Source organism: Salmo salar, chromosome 10 (genome assembly GCF_965601325.2).
Source record: "Salmo salar chromosome 10, fSalSal1, whole genome shotgun sequence".
In the NCBI taxonomy this organism is placed as follows: Eukaryota; Metazoa; Chordata; class Actinopteri; order Salmoniformes; family Salmonidae; genus Salmo; species Salmo salar.
This window is the reverse complement of record NC_138300.1, coordinates 100,959,778-100,983,878: the sequence shown is the minus strand read 5'-3', so window position 1 is coordinate 100,983,878 and position 24,101 is coordinate 100,959,778. Positions and strand designations below refer to the sequence as shown.

General features: G+C 42.2%; 1 protein-coding gene across 2 annotated transcripts in view; it reads right to left on the bottom strand.

The window, feature by feature from the left end:
• Positions 1-1,624: 1,624 nt before the first annotated feature.
• The window catches only part of lrrc4ca (leucine rich repeat containing 4C, genome duplicate a), a 123,214-nt gene continuing 100,737 nt past the window's right edge, over positions 1,625-24,101 (bottom strand). For both annotated transcript variants that reach the window (XM_082957297.1, XM_014125110.3), the window contains one exon: positions 1,625-6,574. In XM_082957297.1, the coding sequence (XP_082813423.1) occupies positions 4,581-6,518 (1,938 nt within the window). In that variant the 5' untranslated portion in view covers positions 6,519-6,574 and the 3' untranslated portion in view covers positions 1,625-4,580. The remainder of the gene's footprint in view (positions 6,575-24,101) is intronic.

Here is a 24,101-nt window from a genome sequence, read left to right as displayed (position 1 = left end):
GGCTAACTACACATTTGCCTGCTGTGTTGTAAAGCAGCTGTAGCATTCCTTGCAGGATCAGACAGTAGCACACACTGTGTTTACTGATGCACAGGTCCTATACTCAGGCTTCTGAATCCCTCATTCAATAACGCCTGCAAAATGTAATCCAGGCAGAAAATGACAAGATCCTGTCACAGGCTGGTAGGCATTTTTGTCTAATACACATGCATGTAAAGTCCTCTAAAGTTTGATGTTATTTTACACACCAGAGAACTTTGAGTCTATCAGATACTGTACATAGATTTTTATTTTGTGTTGTTGACTGTACGTTTATTTATGTGTAACTCTGTGTTGGTGTTTTTGTCGCACTGCTTTGCTTTATCTTGGGCAGGTCGCAGTTGTAAATGAGAACTTGTTCTCAACTGGCCTACCTGGTTAAATAAAGGTGAAATAACAAAAGAAAAAAAAACATACATAGATACGATTTGGTAAAAATGTGTCTACAATGGATACAAGAACATATTATTTCAGGTAAATGTCATTTTACTTGATTCTGCAAACGAAGCCAGACAGGCTTGTAAGGCAAACAGGGTGTAAGACATCCCATTTCAAATAGTTTACAGGTGCCTATTACGAACTTCAAAATATGTTTGCACTGAGGAAGCAACTGGGATTTGATTTGATTTTGAGGAGGCAACTGGGTTATAATGACTGTGGCTTGTATCAACACCTTGTTGTACACCATGTTATTGCAAAAACAAACACACAAAAGACAAATTCATCCAAGTTGCAGACATTTACAATTCAATTGAATTTCATTGTTAATGCTTCTTCTCCTCCCCTCAAGCGTCTGAATCCTCAGTTATGTAAAGTGTGCTAACAATAGACTTGCCTAGATTATCTGTAATTACAATCAGATTTTATGATTAGTTTAATCCAAATCTCATAAACCTTGGTGTGAAAAAGTCAAGCGCAATTGGAAATCCTGACCTCTCCTCTCGGGAGGGTACTGTACGAACACATGCTTTTCACTAACTGCTGATGGTGTGGGGTTTTACGGGGATGGTGACAATGTGTTTACTGTTGTGGCTGTTAAATCAGAGTTAGTTATCATTACTAGTTAGTAAGTAGTTAGTAACAGCACAAGACATGTTATCTTACTTGTAAAAGGTCTTTCATTTGAGAACCAAGGCATATTGTTGGCACCTTGTATCCTTTTGACCCTGTTACAGTTTCCTGTTCTTCACCAGATTGTACAACAATTAATGTAAGTAATAACCATCATCATTCACACTTTCCAGGTCTATATCAAAGTCTTTAATATGAAACTTGACAAGGACGAGTGCTAGTGGTAATTTGATAATCATTCCCACTGTAGACAATCAACCATTTACAAGAACATTAGTCATTGTTGTAACCTGCTGGCAATCTCCATAATTATATGCAGAGACCGTGATGCTGTATGCAATGAATAGAAGGAGAAAAAGCTATTATCACTCCATATACAGCTGTCATATTCACTTACTTATACCGCAACCTCAACGGATGACCTTCCTTGCACAGAAAACACTTCTGGGTGGTGTGTTGTTTTGTGGCTCTAACTATAGATAAAAAAGGTTGTAAATAAGAACCAGACCATACAGAAAAACAACAATAGTTTATTTGTAACCTTATTTTTGTGTATGAACTACAAACTCTGGTTTCTATATTCAATCTTCATTTTTTTTAAAAGGTCATGAAAGTATACTTACATGATAATCAATTTCTTATTCTTTTACAGCATGTTTCTCTTTTTCACTTGTTGAACAGTTTGTTGGCACATGTAAAATTAAAATTTACAAATGTTTTTTTTTTATTATTTTTTTATTTCAAAATGTATCTTTATATAAATCTACCACTAGAACAGCATTCCCTTTCAGAGAAAAATAAAAATGACGTGGAAAGAAAAACATCTTGCCCCATCTACCCAACCAAAACACTGAGATACAGTACATACAGAATGAGATGGATTGACTAAATTTCAATAGATTCACCATAAAAGTCTCCAAATGATGAAGGAAAGAGAAGGGAAGATGGATAAACTCTTATTTCAAACTTTTGGATCCAGACCCCACCATTATCTCCAAACACACAAAGACATGGTTTACCACTGTGCTAAACTTCATGTAAACATGTTTCACCATGAGTAGTTATTGTATTGGAAGGGATGTCACACTGAGGAACATATTTGTTTCATGTTGACTAAAACTGGGTTGTAGAAGCTCATGTGAGATGGAATTTACTTAATTATTAATGACGTCATTAAGTGCCACATGACATTAAAATAAGTTATTCATTCATCTTTGTGGATTACATCTTTCTGTGCACTTGCTGCCTAAAGTATACCGTAGAAGTGACTTTTATACTGATTGCATCATTTGTCTATTCTCTGGTCCTGCATCCCCTACTGTCTGGGTTTAAGTGGAAAAGTAACAGGGATGACACAACTTAGCATTATCATCTGCAACAACCTCTATAGCCTACTGTTTAATGCCAAACACTGGTCAAGTGCAAGGGGATGACATGCTATTACGTCACTGTAAAAATATTGTAACATAGTTGAGGTGCATTTCCATTAACGCTATCCATAGAAATATTTCCATTTGACTATGAGTAATGAGTAAAGCATCTAGCCAATGGGAACTCTGTTAGCTCATGCCTTTCTGCTCAAGGTCATGGTTTCTATGGTGAATGAATCAGCCCACTACTGTATTTGACATCATATCATTAATAGTGCTTTCTCCCAGAGAAGAACTAGATGACATCTAGATGGGAAACAATGATAAGAATTTACCCCCAACCTTCTGGAAAATGTAAAATAGTACACAATCATTTATTTTCTCAGAAACAGAATGGAACCGAATGAAAAAGGACTGTTGCATAATCTTTCTTAGATGTTTGACATTATGGAGGGTGTGGAGATCAAAAGTAAAAAGGAAGAAAAAAATATCAGTTCACTTCATCTATAAAGAGACACCTGGGGCATGTGGCTAAGCCTTGGATGTGAAGGGTACTTGTTTGGCCTCTGTATTTATGGCACCATCTTTCACTGTGGGGCCCATTGAACGTTTTCCAGGGAACAGGGTGCCTGTGAAAAGCTGTCCACCCAAAGCCCCTGCAGGCACATCAATTAAAATGGAAATGGTGCCATGGCCGAAGTAGAGGGATGCAGGTGTGACCTGAACATCTGCTTGATGCCCGAAGTCACACGCCTCATACCTAAATCCTCTCTCTGCAAAAGCCCTGGCACTCTGTCCTCTGGGCTTCATCCTGCGCTTGGCAGGAGCCCGGTGTGAATCTGAGGCTGCCGTGCCCAATGTGGGAACAGACTACAGACGACAGGCAATGTGCTGGAAGAAACAGCTGTGTTCGGGGTCCTAAACCCCCACTCCCACTCACCAGTCAGCTCCTTGAAGTCAGGGGTCAGAGGTCACAGCGAGTTCATACAGGAGTCTCATCAGAATTATTGGGGGAGTTCTAGGTATCTTCTTTTGGACAAATTATTAGATATTTCAACACCTGGAGAAGTGCTTAATTTCTCAGGAACCACATTAATATGATACAGCAATCTTCTGGAAATGCGCCCATATCTGTGATGGAATGGCACACCATTATAACAGATGGTGTCAGATGGAAACAAGGGGTATGACATTCAGGGAGCTCTCATATGCCTGACTACATTTGCCAAAGTGATCTTAAAGCATCTTTGTGTGACTCACAAAGGTATGATGGATTAGAGCAAATAGAATGAAGAAGGAATCACAAATAGTATAAATGCACAACGTGTAAATGAGACAAAAACACTGTGTGAAACGTGTGATTTTCTGGCGCAATAAACACAGTGAAACAACTATGAATCGCTTGTTGCTAACAGTTGGCCCTGGGTTAGTTTGGAACACACTTCCCTCGTTTAACTTCCCCAATCTATTGATGGCAGAGCCAAGTGTACATCTGTGTCTAATGCATTTGAGTGGAAGATTTAATGAAATATTGTGTTATTATCAGATTTCATCGCTGACAGTCCCAGCGTTCACCCTCAGATAACGACCAAGCTTTTAATCCATCTAAATTAACAGATGGTCACAAAAGATTTCATCAATTAATTTGTGGCAGGAGGAAATCTCTGTGGTTATGTAGAAATTCTCAAAGTATGTGGGGTAAAAAGAGATTGCCAACTTGCCATCACATACAGACTTATGGTTAGCATTAGATTCACATAGAGTTTGTAAGCATATTAGTAAACCACCCTCCCTCAACTTAAGAAAACAAAACATCTGATGAAATAAGTGCTGAAAAAATAATTGCAGAATACAGTTTTTTTCTTGATTAACCACAATATATTTTTTCTTAAATAAATAACTTCTGTTTTGTAAAGACACTTTTTGAAACATTAGACATACCCTAGTTCCTTCCCAATGTCATTGAATAAACATCAACCACTGATACCCTGGACACACAGCGAGTCAAGTCCTCCACTTCCCATTCATAGTCCTCATAACTAATATCCAATAATGTCCCTTTTAGTAATTTTATCAATTCGTCTCATTATGAAAAAAGTTTTAGATCTGGGTCTCTTGTACATTGTCTTTCGAGCTGGCCCGGATTAACAAAGGTTCGTGCGCAGAGCTGTGTATGGAGTTGATGGTGGAGACGTGGTTGTACGCAGTCTTATAGGTGTTGTAATGGTTGAGGTGCTCATGCTCGAGCGGGGGAAGAGTCAGGTGGCCCTCCATGGCCGGCCCGCCCGTCACACAGTCCTCGTCCACGTTGATGATCTCGATGGTGCGCTGGGGTGCATGGTGATTCTGCTGGTGGTGCTGCTTTCTCATCTTGTAGAAGATGATGAGCATGACAGCAGCCATGAGGGTGATGGCCACAAAGCAGCCGATGATGATCTTGGTGGTCTTCATTACCTCGTCCAGGCCGGTCATTGAGCCGCCGTTCAGGTCTGTGACGGGGATGGTAAAGGTCTTCTCTGTGACCCGGGTGGAGAGGGGTGTTCGGGCCGTGGTGGTGGTGGTAGAGGTGGATGAGACGGTCTCCCAGGAGCCGGCAGAGGGGGTAGGGCCCACATTATGCCCAACTGTGGTGCGCCCCTCGTCATGCACTGGCTCTATGGTCTCCACTGTCACTGTGGTAAAGTAGCTAAGGACGTTCTCTGTGGATGACACGTTGAGCGTGGCAGATGCTGTGGTATTGCCCGCTGAGTTGCTCACCAGGCAGGTGTAGGTGCCCGTGTCCTGCATGGTGACGTTGGTGAAGTTGAGCGTGCCATCGTTTAGCACGGAAATGCGGATCTTGTATGCACCATGGGTCATAATGGAGCCATTGGGTGTAATCCAACTGACTGAGGTCAGAGAACTGGCCCTGCACTTCAGCTCTGCTGCCATGCCCTCTGTCACGTTCAGGTCAGCCGGAGGCTCTACGATAACCGGTGCATAACAATGGAAATAGTTCTGGTCCAGCTCACCGATGTAGCGCCCCTTGTGGCTTGCTGGGGAACTGCAGCGGGCACAGCAGCTGGTGTTGGCCGGCACCATCTCTTTGAGCCACCAGCTGAGCCACAGGATGTCACAGTTACAGTTCCAGGGGTTGTGGTGGAGGTGGACTCTCTCCAGGTGGTGCAGGGGGGTGAAGAGATCATGGGGCAGCAGAGTGAGGTTGTTGTGGGCCAGGTTGAGCTCCACAAGCGACTGCAGGTCATCAAAGGAGTTCCTCTCAATGGTCTGGATCTGGGCGTGCATCATCCACAGCTTCTGCAGGTGGATCAGCCCTTTGAAGGAGCCAGGTCTGATGACCGTCAGCTGGTTCCCTGACATCTCTAGCTCGTCCAGCTTGACCAGAGGGATGAGGTTGGGAATCTCCTTGAGATTGCACATGCCCAGGTTCAGGTAGCGCAGGTTGCTGAGTCCCTCGAAAGCTCCCTCTGAGATATACGAGAGGCGTTTCAGTTCCCCTAAGTCCAGCCTCCGTAGCGAGGGCACCCTGTTGAACGCATACGAGGGAATGCTCTCGATTGGGTTGTTCCTCAGCCACAGCTCCTTGAGCTTGGAGAGGTACTCAAAGGCTCCGTTGGGGATGGTGGTGAGGCGGTTGTCGAATAGCTCCAGGGTGTTGAGACTAGCCAGGCCGTTGAAAGCCCCAATCTCAATGTTGCGGATGTGGTTCTTGCTGAGCTGGAGGATCTCCAGGTGCCGCAGGTGCTTGAAGCTGTCCACCTTGATCACCTGGATGAGGTTCTCCTGAAGGTTCAGATATCGTGTGTTGGTGGAGATGCCGTCTGGGACATCACGTAGTCCCCGCCGGGTGCAGATCACCTTGCTGAACTGGTTGCTGCAAGAGCAGACGGATGGGCAGGTCTGCGCACGCACCAGGCCCGCCACCGCCAGGAGTTGGAGGGCCAGGAGCAGCACGAACAAAGGGTCGGACAGGACCCGGTTCCACCTAGGACCTCTCATCGTCTGCTGCTGCCAAGAAGAGGTCATTTTGTTCAACATTCATAATTCATTGGCTGGATCATCCACTCTTTGGGAAGAGGCGGGGTTGGGGAAGGCTGAAATGAGAGAACAAGAGAGAAAGGGGAGGGGTAGGTTAAAAGGGAGGAATGTAAATGCAACACCATCATGTATTGCAATATGATGAGATTATAATGTGTTTACAAGATATAATTATATCATGTGTACATGAGCTCTGAGTGATGACACATGCTCTGAAGCCTTTTAATGCAGTTCTTGTGCAATGAAACATTGAAAGGATAAACCGTGCATAATTAGGGCTGTGGCGGTCATTACATTTAGTCATCCGGTGATTGTCAAGCAAATAACTGCCGGTCTCACGGTAATTGACCGTTAATTAACATAAACACATTTAGCTTCTCCTGGCTTCCACACATAGCCTACAATCCACTGATGCAGACCTTTGGAACATCTACATTTTAAAAAGTCTAATAAATCCATGTAATAAAGCCTACACCATCACAATAAATACATTATTTATTTTAGACAGGTCTAACGAAACATGATATGTAGTCTATTTTAGAAGAACAGAATAGCATACTTTGAGTTGCCCTTGTGTTACTGTAGGCCATGATCTGGCTATGCCAATGGCTATGGGCTACACTAATTCATTTAGCTGACAAGATATTCTTAGAGATCCATGGCATTATTTTTTATTATTTTATAGTATGAAGAATACCACTGAACATAGCTGAATAAAATAGAAAGGATATGTTCCCCAAATAATTTGAGGGAGTGCACACAAGTGGCTATTCCGTGTTGAGCAGTTAACAAATAAACAGGTACTCCTATATGCTTAAAACTTCATAGGGATTGCCCCCCTTTTTTTCAATTTTCGCCTAAATGACATACCCAAATCTAACTGCCTGTAGCTCAGGCCCTGAAGCAAGGATATGCATATTCTTGGTACCATTTGAAAGGAAACACTTTGAAGTTTGTGGAAATGTGAATTTAATGTAGGAGAATATAACACAATAGATCTGGTAGAAGAAAATATAAAGAAAAAACCAACCTGTGTTTTTTTACCACCATCTTTGAAATGTAAGAGAAAGGTCACTGTTATAGCCATCACTCTGGTTGTAATTCCGATAGTGTCCACCAGATGGCAGCAGTGTATGTGCAAAGTTTCAGAACTTTATATATATATATATATATATGTATGTCTTTAATATATGTGTTAAATTTGTTGTGATTTAGAATGGACCATTATCATGCACCTGACTCGAAACAGGGGCAGCGGAAAAAAATACATGTCATCTATGCACTTAAATAGCATATGGAGGACACTTTTCCCGTGGTTCCTTTTCATGCCAGCCAGGTAGGCTATACTCCTGTTGCAAAGAGAAGCAATGTGCTTAATTTTAGGAAAGTTGAGAAATAAATATAGTAGGCCTAGTGTGTAGAAAGCTGATGGGATCTTCCTCTTTTTAACAGAGGCTATCACTCTGTTGTCTCACGCAATTCCATAGCTTACAGAAATGTTGCGCAACATGAGCTCATGCTGTCATGAAGTGTTTGATTAGATTTTCAAATTTTCATTGATGTCAGAGTGATTAGAGGGCCAGTAGAGTGCTGAGTACCAGTCAGTTATCAAGTTTGGTAGGCTACTAATGGCCATCAGCAGCATCAGAGCCTGGAGAAGCCTAATTACTGTGACTAAACGTTCACGTGGAATTTGACTGCACATACACACACACAAGACAGAGACACAAATACACACGCACACACATGCACACAGACATGCACCACACAGAGCCCAAAATATAAGCAATCCCCTGTCATTTACAGGTGCACACAGGGTATGGCCACATCAACCATTTCAGATAGGATCTGACAAGACCGTAAGGTGCCAAAACCCCAAACATAAAAACAGAGAGGGAAATGAGAGGGAAACTCACTCGTTCGTTCACTCACTCACTCACTCACTCACTCACTCACTCACTCACTCACTCACTCACTCACTCACTCACTCACTCACTCACTCACTCACTCACTCACTCACTCACTCACTCACTCACTCACACTGTGTACCACAATATGAACCGGCGATGACCTTGGCTGTGTGTTTTGTATCTATTTCTGTTTCTGAGAGTGTTCCCCTTGCAGTCTCAATCTCAGTCACATAAAACAAAATCACAATAATTCCTCCAACATCTGTGTTGTATCTCTCCAGTGGAGAGGAGGTGTGGAGGCAGGCACAGCCATATCTGAAGCTGTGATGTGATTTATATTTCAGCCTGTGGGGACATAAATAACAGGAAAGTTGCCACCCACCAGTCCTTCAATCAAGCAGACATTTTAGGAAAGTTCTGATTATACTTCGCAGTGATGCTCAGAGGCTTCTGTGACTGGACTGTGAAAAGGCAGAGCCACAAAGATAGCAGGGAATGATGATCTATCTTATGTCATGTTGTTAGGGGATGTGTATGCTGTACTATGCTTGCCTCCCCTCTGTGCTGGCATGTGTGTTTGTGTGTTCGTTTGTGTGTGTGTGTGAGAGAGAGAGGGTGGTGTGTGTGTGTGTGTGTGTGTGGTGTGTGTGTGTGTGTGTGTGTGTGTGTGTGTGTGTGGGGGGGGGGCTGTGTGTTTGCTTGCTTGCTTGCGGGCATGTGTGCATGCATGCCTTAGTATGTAAGAATAAATTATGCGTCTGTACTTTCATGTGTTTGTGCTCTTAAGTTTCTATTTGTTCTTTTGCAGCAGGTTCAGAGATGAGTATATATTTTTGATGCTTGTACTCATATAGCTTTGAGTCTGTCTGACTGTCACTATGGATCAGTGGAATCACCATGATGCAGTAATGTATTTTAATTTGACTTCAGTGTTGCAACCTACAGTATGTATGAGGGGGCCACACTAGTGCTCTTGAAGAAGTTCTTAGCTACAGTACATTCTCCACTGTGTGAGTCCAGCCATAGGGCCAGCTCTGGAACAAAATACGTCCCATTTTCACTGGAGGATGTGCAGGCTATTACTGTAACTACCGATTAATTTCATGATTACCAAGGCCATTAATTATTTAATTACCTTTATCCCAATTCTGATCAGCCCATAGCCTGAGGGTGGACATGGTGTTTCTGTTCAGGAGATCAGGGAAATGTGACAGGGATCACACACAAGGCTGAAAATCACATTCTATTACACATCCTCTAATTTGTTGGGCATTAAGGCAGAAAGCAATTGACAAGTGTTAGAAATTTAGAGCACAATGTTACTTTATTTTGGCTTGCCTGATCTCTTTCTCATAACTCATTGGTTACCATGCCTTGTGGATTGACATTGTATTGGAGGTGACTATTTCAGGGGATATATTCAGTGCAGTACATTAAGCTGATTGAACTTTTACCCATAAGATACAGTAAGACTCACTTCCTACATAAAGCAGAAGTTAAATTAGTAGCTACTTTTAAAGCACCCCATCGACAGCTGTATCCCTTATCCCCTTATGCAATGTCATTCTCTACTTATTTCCTCATCCCCTAATTCTCCACCAATAGAGCCTTGAAATAAATTAAACAATGAAATCAGAGGTACGCAATCCAATTCATGACGAGAGAGAAAAGAAGATGAAGTTGATTTACAAAGCAATCCGTCTCCTCACTGACAATGAGAGCAGCGAAATTGGATTTAGAGCTGGGAGGGAATTAGATGGAAAAAAGATAAACAAAATGAGATTAAGAAATGAATAGGTTTTTAAACTTTTGTCCGCATAAGAGACGATGAACTGGCAGTAGGCTTCTTGGAAGCCTGAGAGCAGGGGAAACGGCTAAAGCATGACCCAGATCGGCAGAAAGCATCAAAAATTAGATAAGCAAGATTTGTGAATTCATTTTCTATGTAGCTGACAATGGGGAGAACTGTTTAAGGAGAAGGAGAGCTGTCTAAAACGTGCCATCTCTGTCATGAAATGAAAAAGCCTCCACAATGACAACAATCAGGCAATTCCAGGTGATTAGAGTTACGCACAGGGTAGATGTTGTGCCTCACCAAAGATGTAGGATCAGATTCAGACTGAAAACCCAACCTTGATCATTAGAAGTATAACACCATCTGACCCTGGACAAGCAGTCTGAGACAATTACTACCGACTCCTAGAGCTGGACTGCAGAGGCCAATTACCCTGATCAGCACAGTAGCTCTCTGCCCTCAGAGCATGGCCCAGCATCATGGCATAGCTTTATGCAATCACGCTCCCTGATAGTCCTCTCGCCACACTGCTAGGTACAGTGGGTGTAATGACTACAGCCCATGTGCCATCAGGCAGCAGGAGAAGAGCATCACTAGTTCTGCTGCCCAGTCTCTTATTTTGAGGATTTATATGCCCTTTGATACGACAAAGCCAATGTAGCCAGAGGCATATGTTTCAACTAAATTCCAAGCCATCAGACAGCAGGGGAAGAGTAAGCAATGCAGACCCAGTTCAGAGCAATGACTGGACAATACTTTGAGGTTAAGGATCGCAAACTGTACACAACATCAAACATGAATACAAATATCAGGGTAAAAAAGATCAACCTTTACAGTATATAAGGTGTAACCACTGCAATATAAATTTGACTTAAATTCACCACATACTGTAGGTAGGTATACCAAACATTACCTTCCTAATATTGAGTTGGACTCCAAATCCTTCTTTAACCTGTCTCCTCCCCTTCCTCTATGCTGATTGAAGTGTATTTAACAAGTGACATCAATAAGGGATCATACACTACATGACCAAAAGTATGTGGACACCTGCTCGTTGAACATCTCATTCCAAAATCATAGGCATTAATATGGAGTTGGTCCCCCCTTTGCTGATATAACAGCCTCCACTCTTCTGGGAAGGCTTTCAAATAGATATTGGAACATTGCTGCGGGGACATGCTTCCATTCTGTGCAGGCCAGTCAAGTTCTTCCACACCGATCTCGACAAACCATTTCTGTATGGACCTCGCTTTGTGCATGGGGGCATTGTCATGCTGAAACAGGAAAGGGCCTTCCCAAACTGTTGCCACAAACTTGGAAGCAGAGAATCATCTATAATGTCATTGTATGCTGTAACATTAAGATTTCCCTTCACTAAAACTAAGGGACCTAGCCTGAACCATGAAAAACTGCCCCAGACTATTATTCCTCTTCCACCAAACTTTACAGTTGGCACTCTGCATTCGGGCAGGTAGTGTTCTCCTGGCATCCACCAAATCCAGTTTAGTCTGGATTTGGCATCCACTGCTCCAGTGTCCAATGTCAGCAAAATTTGCGCATGGTGATCTTAGGCTTGTGTGCGGCTGCTCGGCCATGGAAACCCGTTTCATGAAACTCCCGACCAACAGTTATTGTGCTGACGTTGCTTCCAGAGGCATTTTGGAACTCGATAGTCAGTGTTGCAACCAATAACAGACTATTTCTACCTGCTTCAGCACTCGGCGGTCCCGTTCTGTGAGCTTGTGTGGCCTGACACTTCGCGATTGAGCCGTTGTTACACTTCACAATAACAGCACTTACAGTTGACCGGGCAGCTCTAGCAGGGTAGAAATTTGAAGAACTGATCTGTTGGAAAGGTGGCAACCCATGACGGTGCCACGTTTAAAGTACCTGAACTCTTCAGTAAGGCCATTCTACTAACAATGTTTGTCTATGGAGATGGTTGTGTGTTCGATTTTATACACCTGTCAGCAACGGGTGCGGCTGAAATAGCCGAATCCACTATTTTGAAGGAGTGTACACATATTTTTCTATATACAGTTGAAGTCGAAAGTTCACATACACCTTAGCCAAATACATTAAAACTCAGTTTTTCACAATTCCTTACATTTAATCCTAGTAAAAAAGTCCCTGTCTTAGGCCAGTTAGGATCACCACTTTATTTTAAGAATGTGAAATGTCAGAATAATTGAGAGATTGATTTTTTTCAGCTTTTATTTCTGTCATCATATTCCCAGTGGGTCAGAAGTTTGTCAAAATTTTTTTTAACTTGGGTCAAACGTTTCGGGTAGCCTTCCACAAGCTTCCCACAATGAGTTGGGTGAATTTTGGCCCATTCCTCCTGACAAAGCTGGTGTAACTGAGTCAAGTTTCTAGGCCTTCTTGCTCGCACACACTTTTTCAGTTCTGCCCACAAATCTTCTATGGGATTGAGGTCAGGGCTTTGTGATGGCCACTCCAATACCTTGACTTTGTTGTCCTTAAGCCATTTAGCCATAACTTTGGAAGTATGCTTGGGGTCATTGTCCATTTGGAAGACCCATTTGCGACCAAGCTTTGACTTCCTGACTGATGTCTTGAGATGTTGCTTCAATATATCCATGTAATTTTCTTTCCTCATGATGCCATCTATTTTGTGAAGTGCACCAGTCCCTCCTGCAGCAAAGCACGCCCACAACATGATGCTGCCACCCCTGTGCTTCACGGTTGGAATGGTGTTCTTCGGCTTGCAAGACTCCCCCCTTTTCCTCCAAACATAACAATGGTCATCATGGCCAAACAGTTCTATTTTTGTTTCATCAGACCAGAGGACATTTCCCCAAAAAGTACAATCTTTGTCCCCATGTGCAGTTGCAAACCGTAGTCTGGCTTTTTTATGGCGGTTTTGGAGCAGTGGCTTCTTCCTTGCTGAGTGGCCTTTCTGGTTATGTCAATAAAGGACTCATTTTTCTGTGGATATAGATACTTTTGTACCTGTTTCCTCCAGCATCTTCACAAGGTCCTTTGCTGTTGTTCTGGGATTGATTTACACTTTTTGCACCAAAGTACGTTCATCTCAAGGAGATAGAACGCGTCTCCTTCCTGAGCGGTATGACGGCTGCGTGGTCCCATGGGGTTTATACTTGCGTACTATTGTTTGTACAGATGAACGTGGTACCTTCAGGTGTTTGGAAATTGCTCCCAAGGATGAACCAGACTTGTGGAGGTCTACAATTTATTTTCTGAGGTCTTAGCTGATTTCTTTTCATTTTCCCATGATGTCAAGCAAAGGGGCACTGAGTTTGAAGGTAGGCCTTGAAATCCATCCACAGGTACACCTCCAATTGACTCAAATGATGTCAATTAGCCTATCAGAAGCTTTCTAAAGCCATCACATCATTTTCTGGAATTTTCCTAGCTGTTTAAAGGCACAGTCAACTTAGTGTATGTAAACTTCTGACCCACTGGAATTGTGATACAGTGAATTATAAGTGAAATAATCTGTCTGTAAACAATTGTTGGAAAAATGACTTGTGTCATGGACAAAGTAGATGTCCTAACCGACATAACAAAACTACAGTTTGCTAACAAGAAATTTGTGGAGTGGTTGAAAAACAGGTTTTAATGACTCCAATCTATGTATGTAAACTTCCGACTTCAACTGTATAATGTAGCTTTCAACTGGATTCACTTGGTCAGTCTTTGTCATGGAAAGAACAGTTGTTCTTAATGTTTCGTACATTTGAAAGCACAAGTCAGTAGAGTGCTGGGTTCATTCAACACTGCATTGAAAATAGCAATGTAACTCAAATAGACTGGTCTAGATGTTGCAGATTTCAAAGCACAGGTCACTTCTAGCTGTGTCCACACAACACACAACACAAATAAAAACTGGACAACTCACCATCAGCCTGTATAAGTTTCCAAATTCCATTTCACATAGTGAATTCTTGAAAATTGGTACTGTTGACTAACCCCATTCTGTACAAATTTGGGCAACCGCAATGGGTCAAACGAGGCTGCAATGAAAACTAATGGGACTGTAGCGACTGTGTTTGCATCAAAATCTTGGGTGGGAACTATATTTCTATTCAAGCGTTAATTGACATGGTAAGGGATCGATCGTATTGGAGAAAAGTTGAAAAAACTGATCCTTCTGTCGCTGTACATTAAATTGTGACGTGTCATGACATAATGTACAGCACGCATAATGCAACTCATTCTGTGTCGTACAGCCTCAGGCAGCATGAAGGTCTTGTCATTGATATCGCTGGAAAGGGGAGAAATTGTGCATTACAATGGTTTTCATATTACTGATAACCTGGAATTATTACGTTTTTGGGTGCTAAAATAAGGTAACTTGTATGTTACAGCGCAATGTACAAAAGTGCGTTAGCTAACTATGCTAGCAATGCAAATGGATTTCTGATTAGAATATTATTACTACACAGATCGTACACGTTTGCTAGCTAACGAGCAGTACGCCTTAACTTGCAATAAATATGACTTTCTGACAAAATTAGAAGCGTATATCTGAAAATGCAGCTAGACATGGATGAACGCTTCACAACAGGCTGGAACCGTTGAACTCTGTTTTGTTTGTAGCTACATCTTGTTTGGCCAGCGTTGTGTCAAGTCACTCTGGTTCACGCTGACCGTGGCGTGTGCAGAAAGTAGCACATCACTTTTTCCAACCGATCTGTCGATAGCGCCTGGTAAATTCAGGGCATCAATGTTGTTGAGAAATGTTTAAAAAATGTTGTAGTTCTCAATGGCTAACGTTATGTCTTTCAAAAACAGTGAGGTAGAAATGACTGTCAACACATACTGAACAGCTCACGTTATAGACAGAAGCATGCTACATGGCAGACCAATCCAAACTCATCTCTCGGCATGTCCAGCCCATACATTATCTAAGCCAATTATGGCTAGTGGGAAGGTTCCTTACTTTTTCCGTGGCTCATAATGTAACAATTGTATTCGTATTCATGGATGAAATACAAGTTTGTTATTAAGGCACATGAACAGTCACATGTTCCAGAAGGCATTTCTGTCAAAAAACGCATTTAGATAAAAAAATAAAAAAACATTAGAATGCCGCTCATGTGAAGTCGTGAAGATCGACATAAGCCTAATATCCTGAAACGAGTCACATATGTGATACTACAAAATCAGCTTGCATCTTAAACATCAGGCTCATCTGAAAATAGATCAAAGGCTTGTCCTCTCACGAGTGCAGCCTTCCTTGTGCAGGTCTCGGCTAATTTCCTCAAATATCTGTATTTACATCCTATGTCTGGACTCTAGGCTAATCTTATGAACTGTCTTTTAGACCTCACTACCTTCACAGTGCATTCGAAAAGTATTAAGACCCCTTAACTTTTTTTCACATTTTGCTACGTTAATACCTTTTTAAAAATTGACTAAATAATTGTTTTCCTCATCATTCTACACACAATACCCCATAATGACAAAGTGAAAACAAGTTTTTATACATTAATGCAATTTATTAAAAACAGAAATACCTTATTTACATAAGTATTCAGACCCTTAGCTATGAGACTCGAAATTGAGCTCAGATGCATCCTGTTTCCATTGATCATCTTTAAGATGTTTCTACAACTTGATTGTAGTCCACTTGTGGTATATAAACTCAGCAAAAAAAAGAAACGGCCCTTTTTCTGGACCCTGTCTTTCAAAGATGAACACGCACCTGTGGAACGGTCGTTAAGACACTAACAGCTTACAGATAGTAGACAATTAAGGTCACAGTTATAAAAACATACGACACAAAAGAGGCCTTTCTACTGACTCTGAAAAACACCAAAAGAAAGATGCCCAGGGTCCCTATAGGGCGGCGCTAAAGTTATCTTCAGACGTAAACAGCGAATGTCACGGCTTTTGAGAGTCATGATGGTTTGCAGTGATGATGCAAAAAATGTATGCAGTCAGTTGTACAATTGATTTGGTATCCCCCTTACCCTGTCTCTGTCCCTTCCTTTTTTTTCAACTGCGAGATAAGCACTACACCTGGTGGAGAGAGACTGTATGACACAGAATGAGTTGCATTATGCGTGCTGTACATTACGCCATGACACGTCACAATTTAATATACAGCGACAGAGGGCTCAGTTTTTTCAACTTTTCTCCAATACTATCGGGCCATTACCATGTCAATCAATGCTTGAATAGAAACATAGTTCACACCCAAGGTTTTGATGCCAACACAGTCGCTACAGTCCCATTAGTTTTCATTGCAGCCTCGTTTGAATGCCGTGGATGCACACATTTGTAGGGAATGGGGTTAGTCAACAGAAATAACCTAATGTTAGCTAGCTAACACTGAACCTAGTTTGTTAGCTTTAGCTACCTGCAGATTCATACTACAGATATGACAATGTTTGTATTGGTAGTAGTATGAATTGGGATTATGTTGGTTCATTCTTTAGCTAGCTAGCTAGCTCTATGTCTAAATAAAAGACTCCACTTCAGCTGGATTATTACATAACCCATCAAATTAGCCAGCTGTGTCTGGGGGTGATTATGGCCATCTATTGTATTTCATGTGTATATGTCTAGACAATAGTGACCCATCCACTTAGCTAGATGTGGCTGGGGGGTGGTTATAGCATTTCCTTCACATGACCCATCACTTTAGAGAAGTGTGTCAGGTAAGCGTCATCTAATAATGATAAAATATTTATACAATATTTTTATCTTGTCACATCCTGACCAGTAAAACGATCATTTGTCTTTGTAGTTGGTCAGGGCATGGCAGGGGGTGTAGTTTTTGTCTGTTTTGGGGTTTGTTTGTTTCCAGGGGATATGTTCTAGTTTTGATTTTCTATGTTTGTTTAACTTTGTGTGGCCAAGTATGGTTTCCAATCAGAGGCAGGTGTCGTTAGTTGTCTCTGATTGGAAGTCATACTTAGGCAGCCTGTTTTTTCCTGTGGGTTGTGGGTGGTTGTTTCCTGTATAGTCTGAGAACCTTACGGAACTGTTGATTGTCGGTTTGTTATTTTTGTCTAAGTGTTCACGTTATTACGATAATAAAAGAAGATGAGCACTGTATACCCGCTGCGCTTTGGTCCCCTTTCATCGACGGTTGTGACAGAACCACCCACCAAAAGAAGACCAAGCAGCGGGGTAAGGAGCAGGAGAGGAGGTATCTCGAGTCGTGGACGTGGGAGGAGATCCTCGATGGAAAGGGTCCATGGAGCCAGGCTGGGGAGTACCAGCGCCCGAAGGAGGAGCTGGAGGAAGCGAAGAGGGAACGACGGAATTACGAGGCGTTGTATCCTCCTATTCAGGAGGTGAAGAGGGAGCCCCAAAACATTTTTTGGGGGGGGGCATAAGGGAAGTTTTGCTAGGTCAGGGGGGAACCGGGCATTTCGGAGGGAGCCATGGAGGAAACCAGAGCCGGTCGGGGAGTCAAGAGCGAATAACGCACAGAGGGAGGAGCTAGGCAGTATGGAGGAAGGCCCACTATGTCGCCTATACGTACTCACAGCCCGGTGCGGTCGATACAGGCTCCTCAACGTTGTCGTGCGACAGTTAGCCGGCAGCCAGGAAAAAGTGCGCCGGCTCAACATATCTGGCCTCCAGTGCGGCTCCTCGGCCCAGGATATCCTACGCCTGCTCCAGGCACGATACCCTGCATTCCCCAGCACAGCCCAGTTCGTCCTGTGCCAGCACTTCGCCCTTGCCGGGCTAGAGTGAGCATTGAGCCAGGACGGGTTATGCTAGCTGTAAGTGGCAGACCTCCAGTAGGAATCCTGGGCCCAGGATTTTCTACGCCTGTTCCATGTACGGCGCCCCGCATTCCCCAGCACAGCCCAGTTCGTCCTATGCCAGCGATCCGCCCTTCCCGGGCTATAGTCAGCATCGGGCCAGGACGGGTTGTGCCAGCCCTGAGCGCCAGACCTCCAGTGTGCCTCCAAGGCCCAGTACGTCCTGTGCAATCAGAAAATGAAAGGCTCCGTAGTGAGTGATGTGATGTTCTTTTTTAAGGTTAAAATATAAATATTATCTGCAATAATCTCAACCAATTTCAATGTTTCATTTGATATACTCTTTACCTATGGAAAGGCATAACTGGTAACTGCATAATGTCCATAGTATGCAAACTGTAGATGTAACCTAACTCTGTTTGACTGGAAGCATTAGTCACACAGTGTCTGAAAACACTGTAATTTCTATTACAGCCCACAGCACAAATACTCAAAGAATACTGGTATGATCCTGCCTCACACCCTCTCCCCCTCTCTCTCTCTCTCTCTCTCTCTCTCGCTCTCTCTCTCGCTCTCTCTCTCGCTCTTTTGGACATGATAGGAGGACCTGTCAACGCAGCACCTGGAGGCAACCAAGTGGAAATAGGCTTTGGCAGCAGCAAAAACAAAAGGCCCATCTTTTGCATGATACACCAAATCAATATCCCTCCAGTGGAGGGGCTCATACTTCACAAACACAAAGGACACCTTGCTCAGTGAGTTCAGCCCACCCCGGCCTGTCAGATACCTTCCTCGATGAACCTGAGAAACAGGGAAACACATACACACATACAAACATACATACACACACACTAAAGTATGCCTGCACAAAGGCACATGCGTGTGTACATAAACACAAGCACAGTAACTCACACACAACCCCCCAGCCCCCGCAACAGCAGCACACAAAGAGACAAGGGTGTCTGCTTCTACCCTGGGCAAGGACACAACTTAGAAAGGACTTAAAATAAATTGCGGCCCACAAACGTTCCCTTTCCCCCTTCACTGCAGCCACATTCATGGCTGCCATAGAGTAGGGATAAAAGGGAGAGAAGAAACCAGCGAAAAAATGCTGCTGAGGCTTTTTCCACTTGGTCATCGGTTCAGCGCGCAATCATGATGAGTTTTTTTTGTCATGACTGCCAGCCACATGATGGGGCTTTGACAGAGCTTGGCATGTGATATGGATAGCATGGATGGTATGAGAGGATAGGAGAAGGAGGATGTTAGGAACCCAGAAGATGTTCTGTGAGGGAGGAGGAGGCGGGCTGGCAGGGACGGCCTGTGGATGGTGGAAGGAAATGACACGATGGCACTGTGAGGTGCCTACAGAGAGACACACATTAATGAGATGCAAAACTGAATCAGGTCAGCTCCTGGCAGAGCCTGACGTTTTACACAGTACTCCAATAAGAGGAGGAGAGAACAGGGGACCAAAAATACCAAATCAATCACACTCGCAATGCAGTATTTAAGTAGGAGCTCCTTTTCCCATATTTTTTTCTCTCTTTTTCCCATATTTCAAGTCCTATTGCTAACACCTTGTAACATTATGTTAACATTGCTGTGGTGGATTTGATTGTATTCGAGCTGTCAGGAGGTGTTTTCTGGCTGGAATAGCACCTGAGAAGGATTGTTGCTAGAAGTGTGGTAGCTGCTGTATACCAAAGTTACCGGAATCTTTAGTCATTTTGGTAATCAACAGTATCTACTTGTATCTTGGTAATCAACAGTATCTACTTGTATTTGTGAGAGGTATTAACATGTTGAATGCACCAAGCTGTCTGTTTAAACTACTGGCACACAACTCGGACACCCATGCATACCCCACAAGACATGCCACCAGAGTCTCTTCACAGTCCCCAAGTCCAGAACAGACTATGGGATGCACACAGTATTACATAGAGCCATGATTACATGGAACTCTATTCCACATCAAGTAACTCATGACAGCAGTAGAATTAGATTTTTTTTTTTAACAGATAAATATACAACTTATGGAAAAGCAGGGACTGTGAAGCAACACAAACATAGACATATACATACAAACACACGATAACATACGCACATGTACACATGGATTTTCTGTTATAGTTATGTGGTAGCAGAGTAGAGGCCTGAGGGCACACACTTAATGTGTTGTGAAATCTGTTATGAATGTATTGTAATGTTTTTAAAATGTATAACTGCCTTAATTTTGCTGGACCCCAGAAAGAGTAGCTGCCAGCAGCTTAATGGGGATCCATAATAAATACAAATACAAACAGAACATATATGGCAATCTATTGTAACTTTGGGAATTTATACTTTGATAACTTTTAAAAACATGAATATACAGTAATAATGTATTACATCTGTGACCATATTGTCCATGAGTTTCTAGTAGATCGACCATATGGTTCAAGAGCAAATAGCCTATCTAATGAAAAATGCATCTAATCAACATTTGCATTATTTTCTTATTAATAGGGTACGTGGGACGAAATTGTACCACACTATTCAACAGCCAGTGACAAATCAGAGCGCCAACTTTAAAACCACAAAATGTCATAATTCAAAGTTCTCAAACATAGGACTATATTAAACCATTTGAAAGATAAGACTCTCGTTAATCTAACCACATTGTTCGATTTCAAAAAGGCTTTTCAGCGAAAGCAAAACATTAGATTCTGTCAGGAGAGTACCCTGCCAAAAATAATCACACAGCCATTTTCAAAGCAAGCATATATGTCACAAAAACCAAAACCACAGCTAAATGCAGCACTAACCTTTGATGATCTTCATCAGATGACACTCCTAGGACATTATGTTATACAATACATGCATGTTTTGTTCAATCAAGTTCATATTTATATCAAAAAAATGCTTTTTACATTAGCATGTGATGTTCAGAACTAGCATACCCACCGCAAACTTCCGGTGAATTTACTAAATTACTCACGATTAACGTTCACAAAATACATAACAATTATTTTAAGAATTATAGATACAGAACTCCTTTATGCAATCGCGGTGTCAGATTTTAAAATAGCTTTTCGGCGAAAGCACATTTTGCAATATTCTGAGTAGATAGCCCGGCCATCACGGCTAGCTAATTAGACACCCACCAAGTTTGGCACTCACCAAACTCAGATTTACTATAAGAAAAAATTGATTACCTTTGCTGTTCTTCATCAGAATGCACTCCCAGGACTTCTACTTCAACAACAAATGTTGTTTTGGTTCCAAATAATCCATAGTTATATTGAAATAGCTCTGTTTTGTTCGTGCGTTCAGGTCAGTATCCGAAGGGTGACGCGCGAGCGTATTTCGTGACAAAAAAATTCAAAATATTCCATTACCGTACTTCGAAGCATGTCAAACGCTGTTAAAAAAAAAATGTATGCTATTTTTCTCGTAAAATAGCGATAATATTCCAACCGGGCGACGTTGTATTCATTCAAAGACTGAAAGAAAAACATGGAGTCGTCTCGTGGACGCGCATCTCCAGTGTCATTGTTCCCTGCCTGACCATTCACAAAAACTCCTGCTGTTTTTCGCCCAGAGACTGCAGAGACGTCATTCCACTTTCTGGCGCCTTCTGAGAGCCAATGGAAGCCTTAGAAAATGCAATGTTACAGCAGAGATGCTGTATTTTTGATAGAGATGCCACAGAAGGACAACAAATTGTCACACAGGGCACTTCCTGTATGGAATCTTCTCCGGTTTTGGCCTGCCATATGAGTTCTGTTATACTCACAGACACCATTCAAACAGTTTTAGAAACTTTAGAGTGTTTTGTATCCAAATCTACTAATTATATGAATATTCTCGTTTCTGGGCAAGAGTAGTAACCAGTTTAAATCGGGTACGTTTTTTATCCGGCCGTGCAAATACTGCCCCCTAGCCCCAACAGGTTAACTCTGCAACTCATTCAACTATTGACTTTTCTCACAACTGCCACCAGTTTGACGCCAAAACACTGAACTCAAGTACATATTGACATATTCTAGTCAAACAAATTAAAAGTGTGTAAAAAAATATAAAGGATATTTCATTCTGAAACAATCATATTAAACACCAATGGTATTCATTAAGTTGATGGTTTATATTTAGGACAATGTTTCACAGCATTGTCATTCTATATATTTTTTGTCATCTTATTCAATTATTTCATATACAGTTGAAGTCGGAAGTTTACATACGCTTAGGTTGGAGTCATTAAAACTTGTTCAACCACTCCAAATTTCCTGTGAACAAACTATAGTTTTGGCAAGTCGGTTAGGACATATACTTTGTGCATGAAACAAGTGATTTTTCCAACAATTGTATACAGACAGATTATTTCCCTTTTAATTCACTGTATCACAATTCCAGTGGGTCAATTCCAGTCGCTCAGCAAGGAAAAAAACACTGCTCCAAAACCGCCATAAAAAAGCCAGACTACGGTTTTCAACTGCACATGGGGACAAAGATCGTACTTTTTGGAGTACGACCCCCCCCCCCCCCCCCCCAGAACCGCAAGTGTGGAGGAAAAAGGGGGAGGCTTGCAAGCCAAAGAACACCATGCCAACCGTGAAGCACGGGGGTGCAGCATCATGTTGTGGGGGTGCTTTGCTGCTGGAGGGACTGGTGCACTTCACAAAATAGATGGCATCATATATTGAAGCAACATCTCAAGACATCAGTCAGGAAGTTAAAGCTTGGTCGCAAATGGGTCTTCCAAATGGACAATGACCCCAAGCATACTTCCAAAGTTGTGGCAAAATGGCCTAAGGATAACAAAGTCAAGGTATTGGAGTGGCCCTCACAAAGCCCTGACCTCAATCCCATAGAAGATGTGTGGGCAGAACTGAAAAAGTGTTTGCGAGCAAGAAGGCCTACAAACCTGATTGTTACACCAGCTCTGTCAGGAGGAATGGGTCAAAATTCACCTAACTTATTGTGAGAAGCTTGTGGAAAGCTACCCAAAATGTTTGATCCAAGTTAAACAATTTAAAGGCAATGCTACCAAATACTGATTGAGTGTATGTAAACTTCTGACCCACTGGGAATGTGATGAAAGAAATAAAAGCTGAAATAAATAATTCTTTCTACTATTGTTCTGACATTTTACATTCTTAAAATAAAGTGGTGATCCTAACTGACCTAAGACAGGGCATTTTTATTAGGATTAAATGTCAGGAATTGTGAAAAACTGAGTTTAAATGTATTTGGCTAAGGTGTATGTAAACTTCCGACTTCAACTGTATTTGACATGTGATTAGGCCACAGAGAGGGCCAGAGATTATTACAGACACCTGTGATAATTGGAAGTACCCAAAAGGGCCATCTAGATGTCTTGTGATAGATTACATAAAATCCTTAAAAGATACCAAATTTCTGTCAGTTTACTGGTAAACTTCAAATGTTTCCAGTAATATTCCATCCCTTGCAACCCTAGCTGCAGCACATACAGTGAGGGAAAAAAGTATTTGATCCCCTGCTGATTTTGTACATTTGCCCACTAACAAAGAAATGATCAGTCTATAATTTTAATGGTAGGTTTATATGAACAGTGAGAGACAGAATAACAACAACAAAAAATCCATGAAAACGCATGTGAAAAATGTTAGAAATTGATTTGCATTTTAATGAGGGAAATAAGTATTTGACCCCCTCTCAATCAGAAAGATTTCTGGCTCCCAGGTGTCTTTTATTGAGGGAACGAGCTGAGATTAGGAGCACACTCTTAAAGGGAGTGCTCCTAATCTCAGTTTGTTACCTGTATAAAAGACACCTGTCCACAGAATCAATCAATCAATCAGATTCCAAACTCTCCACCATGGCCAAGACCAAAGAGCTCTCCAAGGATGTCAGGGACAAGACTGGAGACCTACACAAGGCTGGAATGGGCTACAAGACTATCGCCAAGCAGCTTGGTGAGAAGGTGACAACAGTTGGTGCAATTATTTGCAAATGGAAGAAACACAAAAGAACTGTCAATCTCCCTCGGCCTGGGGCTCCATGCAAGATCTCACCTCGTGGAGTTGCAATGATCATGAGAATGGTGAGGAATCAGCCCACAACTACACGGGAGGATCTTGTCAATGATCTCAAGGCAGCTGGGACCATAGTCACCAAGAAAACAATTGGTTACACACTAAGCCGT